At 40.2% G+C, this 4,589-nt stretch overlaps 1 protein-coding gene across 1 annotated transcript; it reads right to left on the bottom strand.

Annotated features, from left to right (window-relative positions):
• Positions 1-1,033: 1,033 nt before the first annotated feature.
• On the bottom strand, positions 1,034-2,002 carry LOC115276723 (olfactory receptor 2K2). The gene has a single exon (XM_029920811.1). The coding sequence runs from the start codon at positions 2,000-2,002 to the stop codon at positions 1,034-1,036; it is 969 nt and encodes a 322-aa protein (XP_029776671.1).
• Positions 2,003-4,589: the final 2,587 nt, after the last annotated feature.

Raw genomic sequence — 4,589 nt, 5'->3', positions numbered from 1 at the left:
TAGAGCTACTGAATCAGAGTATCTGGGAGCAGATCCGTAAAGTCCTCCTTTTCAATAAGCAATATTTTATACAAATAAAAGTTTTCAAACATTGGATATAAATATTGTCTCTGTGATCTTTGGCTATTTATAAAGCAATATACCTCATTGCCCTATACTGTTTCTTCCTAATTTTCATGAGGGGTACTTACTTCTCAAACAGATTACTTTAAAGCTGATAAATGTATTACTTTACCGAATGACTGCCGTAAACATGAGAGGCACAATAGAAAAGACTTCCCTGCCCTTGCGAAGTCAATCAGCCAACAAAGAAAGAAGACAAACACACAGACTTAGCAGATGGGTGGTATAATGGCAAGGAAAGAGATAAAATTTACACAAATCTCAACATGCTTAGAGAGGCAAGGCTGGCAGGTGAGCAAATCTAACAGGTGCTGGATGCTGTACTCAGGAAGTCAGGAGCCCTGAAAGCCGGGAGTTTTGAATGAGGAACGGCAATCAAAGAGCCACCACGCTGTCGTCAACATGTCCCACAAAGATGAAGGGATAATGGGGTTGTAGTTCTAGTCCTGCAACTGTGTGATGGTGAGTGAGTCTTTAAATTTTTCTTTAATTTTCTCGTTTGCATAATCAAGCCCAACCTCTATTATCTGTTTGTTTCTTTATGGTGCCACCTCATTCCAGAAAGGATTTAAGGCAGAGAACATATTCAAAATTTTTCCGACGCCAACATTCACTGAGTCCTTTTACCCAAGTTTCTTTCAGGAACCAGTGTGTAAGGACTCTATAGCCTAAAACTTCTCCAGCCGTGAAACACAAAAGACAGCAAATGTTCACAAATGCAAACGGGAACCTACTATTGTCCGTGGGCAATCACTTCTGTGTACACGTGCCTCACAACTGTGAAATGATGGGGCTCAGGGTCAAATCAGTGCTCTGTGAGGGTGTGTACTGTCTAGAATTTCTACGGGGGAATTCTGCCAGGAGCACACCACACCCCCTGGTAAAACCGCGGGCACCCAGTCAGAGATTTTCATGTGTTGGATACAATAATTTTTTTCACAGCATCTTTGACTTCTCTGTTTCTTAAGCTGTAAATTATGGGGTTCAACATAGGGGTGAGCACTCCATAAAGCAGGGAGATGACTTTATCCACTTCTTGTGAGCTTGAGGAAGAAGGCTTTAGGTACATGGAGAGGGCAGCCCCGTAGTACAGGATCACCACCGTCAAGTGGGCACCACAGGTAGAAAAAGCTTTGTTTCTTCCCTCTGCTGAGCTGATTCTCAGAATAGCGGAAAGGATGAAGACATAGGAGACACAAATTAAGAGCATTGGGATGGGCAGGAGGAGCACACTGACCACCAGCATGATCACGTCCATGAGCAGGGAGCGTGCACAAGCTAACTTCAGCACGGCCAGAATTTCACACGTGAAGTGATCAATGAGATTCCCACAGAGGGGAATCTGCAGGGCGCAGGCGGTTTCCAGCAGGGCGGTCAGACAGCCCGTCACCCAGGAGACAGCGGCCATCAGCACGCAGACCTGCCTGTTCATGACGACGGGGTAGCTCAGTGGGTTGCAAATGGCCACATAGCGGTCATACGCCATCACGGCCAGGAGCACGCACTCTGTGGAGCCCATGGCAAGGGACAAATACATCTGTACAGCACACCCGGAAAAGACAATGGTTTTCTGGGATGACAGCAAGTTCACCAGCAAAGTGGGAATAGAAGCAGAAGTGTAACAAATATCCATGAAGGAGAGATTTCCAAGGAATAAGTACATGGGGGTTTGAAGGCGTGACTCTAGGGCAGTGATTAAAATAAGAGTGCCATTGCCCAGGAGGGTTATCAGATACATCACAAGACTGAAGGCGAAGAGAACAATCTCTAACTTTGGGTATCTAGAAAAACCTTCCAGGAAAAAAAAACTCCAAACGGTGAGGTTTTGTCCTTGCATTTCCTTTTTTGCACCTGTAGTTACTCTAATATTAGTCTTCATTTCATCTGAGGACATAGACAGATGGATCAAGCATAATATTCATTTAGTGAGGAAAACACTTTCAAACACATTGACTGGTATAAACACAATTCTATTTCACCACAAGAAACCACAGAAGTTATCTATTGCTCTAATAAGGGGGAGGGACAGGTTTGATCTACATAAAAAGTTGGTTCTTCCACAATAAAATTTAGAAAAGAGTGAATTTGAAAACAAGGATAAATATATTTAATACCCGAATCTCAGCCTGTTATCCTAAGCTTGGCACACAGTAGTTTTTCAGTAAAGATTTGAAAGTAGTACTGTGTGACCAAAAACACTGAATAAACTGAGCACAGATTAAAAAAGTAAGCCAGATAAATGAGACAAAGAAAGCACACTTGTACAACAAAAACTAGTAATGATCTTTCTCTGAAAGAAGAGGGATATTTAAAGAGACAAATCAATGAATTTTTTTTTTATTAAGACAGAAACAGAACATGAGTGGGAGAGGGGCAGAGAGAGAGGGACACACGCAATCGGAAGCAGGCTCAAGGCTCTGAGCTGTCAGCACAGAGCCCGACACGGGGCTCAAACTCACGAACCATGAGATCATGACCTGAACCCAAGTCGGAAACTTAAACGACTGAGCCACCCAGGCACCCCAAATCAATGAATTTTAAACTAACACCTATGAAGTTCTGAGTCTCAATGAACTCTTTCCTTTCCAGTGAACAGCTTGGAAGTCAATACACTTATTTCAGAAATGATGACATTGTTTAAAGCATCTTAGGTACCCATTCTGATAATATTTAGGAACCAGTTTAAAAGTCACACAAAATTGCCCACCTTCTTTAAAAACACTGACACATCCACAGTACAGTGTCATTCATTACTGGGACCCATACCTTTGTGAGCATGTAAATAGTGCTAAAAATTATACCCAGGCAAAACTCTTCTTATACATTATACCCCATGAAGATCTAGAAGAAGCAGAAGTTAAACTCCCTTTTTAAGCTATCTTAAAGTCTCTTAGAAAAGAAGATTATAGATCATCTAATTATAAACAAGAAGCTGAACGTTTTAGGGGTTTTTTTCCACATTTCACACTAACAAAAAGGAAAGACAAAAACTTACTTTCCTTCTGCACTGATTGCACTTTATCACCTTTAATCATGTTCCTTTTTCCAATAGTTTTTTCTTTTCTATTTTCAGATGTCCTTGATCTGAAAACTTCCCTCCATTGTCCAGCGTCCAATGTGCGCGGCCATAGGCCTTTGCTCTTTCTTTCACAGGCAAAGTCCTCAGTGATGTGGTTCACTTTACAGTGTTTCACTGTTCCCTTTCTTATCACTGGTGTTCCTTCTCGGCTTCCCAGTTTCCGTCAATGTTATCATTTGCCCCTCAGTTCTCCATATTTCAAAAGCTGGCATGCAGGGGGATGGTGGAAATAATCACGTTGGGGACAATAGCTTATACCCTGTCCCTAGAACAGAAGTGTAACATTTTTTTCAAATAGCTTTCATTATATTACATTATTCTCTGTGACTTCTGCTTCACTGTATCTCATTCTTAGCCTGTTAGCAAGCCCTTCCATTGTTTTCTGTTTTAGTCCTCGGTGCCCCAAGTGGCTTGCATTGTAGGTCCAAACATTACCAGTTCACACCCAATACGCTGTTAGTATTCTAGGGAAAGCCTACCAGAATGGCTTCCTCTGCGGATACTTGTTAAGTGTGCAGAGTTTTTGCTTTTCTTTCTATGAGCGCTGTTCTTCCTACATCACAAGAGATAGTTCTTATTCCTTTGCTAGTTAACAGATGTTTTCTTAAGAGCTTCTCTGCCAGATTTTATATTTAACAAATTTTGTACGAACATTTTATCATATTATTGTAAGAGATTATTTGAAAGAAACTTAATTTTGTGTGTGAGTGGGTGTTACTCTTCAGCCTGGCAAAAAAGACACAATTATTTTTCAGAATGAAAAGTCAGCCTGGTTGCCTGGACCTTGATATTTTTCCACTGTTTAAAAACAGTAGTCATAACCAACGTGGTAATAAACTATTAAATAAATAAATAAATAAATAAATAAATAAATAAATAAATAAAAATAAAAAAAAAATAGTAGTCAGGAGCAGTCCCTGGCTGGCTCAGTCAGTGGAGCATGTGACTCTTGATCTCGAGGTTGTGAGTCTGAACCCCACACTGAGTACAGAGATTACTTAAAAATAAAAAAAATTAAAAATCTTAAAAAATAGTAACCAGGAAAAATTGGCCCTCCCATCTAAATTCCCTGTCACCAACTCCAAATAAAATATTGTTTTATGATGCACTTCAAAAAGTTAGCTATATGCAAGAAAAGAATGAATGTATCCATGTTAAAAATGTTGAACATATTATATAAAAATCAACACTGCAGCTCACTTCTTTCAAAAGTATTGACTGTCACCTCCATAACTAAAGGTGCCAAAGGATAGCAAGTGACAAACCACATAAATTTAAATCATCTGTTGTTTTGGGGGAATACCTGTTGTCCCTGAACAATTTAAAGTTCAGCAGCCATAATATACAGAGGTTTAAAACTTCAGGTCCTTGAGGGATAATGTCCCAA

This window comes from Suricata suricatta, chromosome 13 (genome assembly GCF_006229205.1).
Source record: "Suricata suricatta isolate VVHF042 chromosome 13, meerkat_22Aug2017_6uvM2_HiC, whole genome shotgun sequence".
Classification (NCBI taxonomy): domain Eukaryota; kingdom Metazoa; phylum Chordata; class Mammalia; order Carnivora; family Herpestidae; genus Suricata; species Suricata suricatta.
Note: the sequence above shows the minus strand (reverse complement) of the source record. Positions and strands in the feature narration are given on the sequence as shown.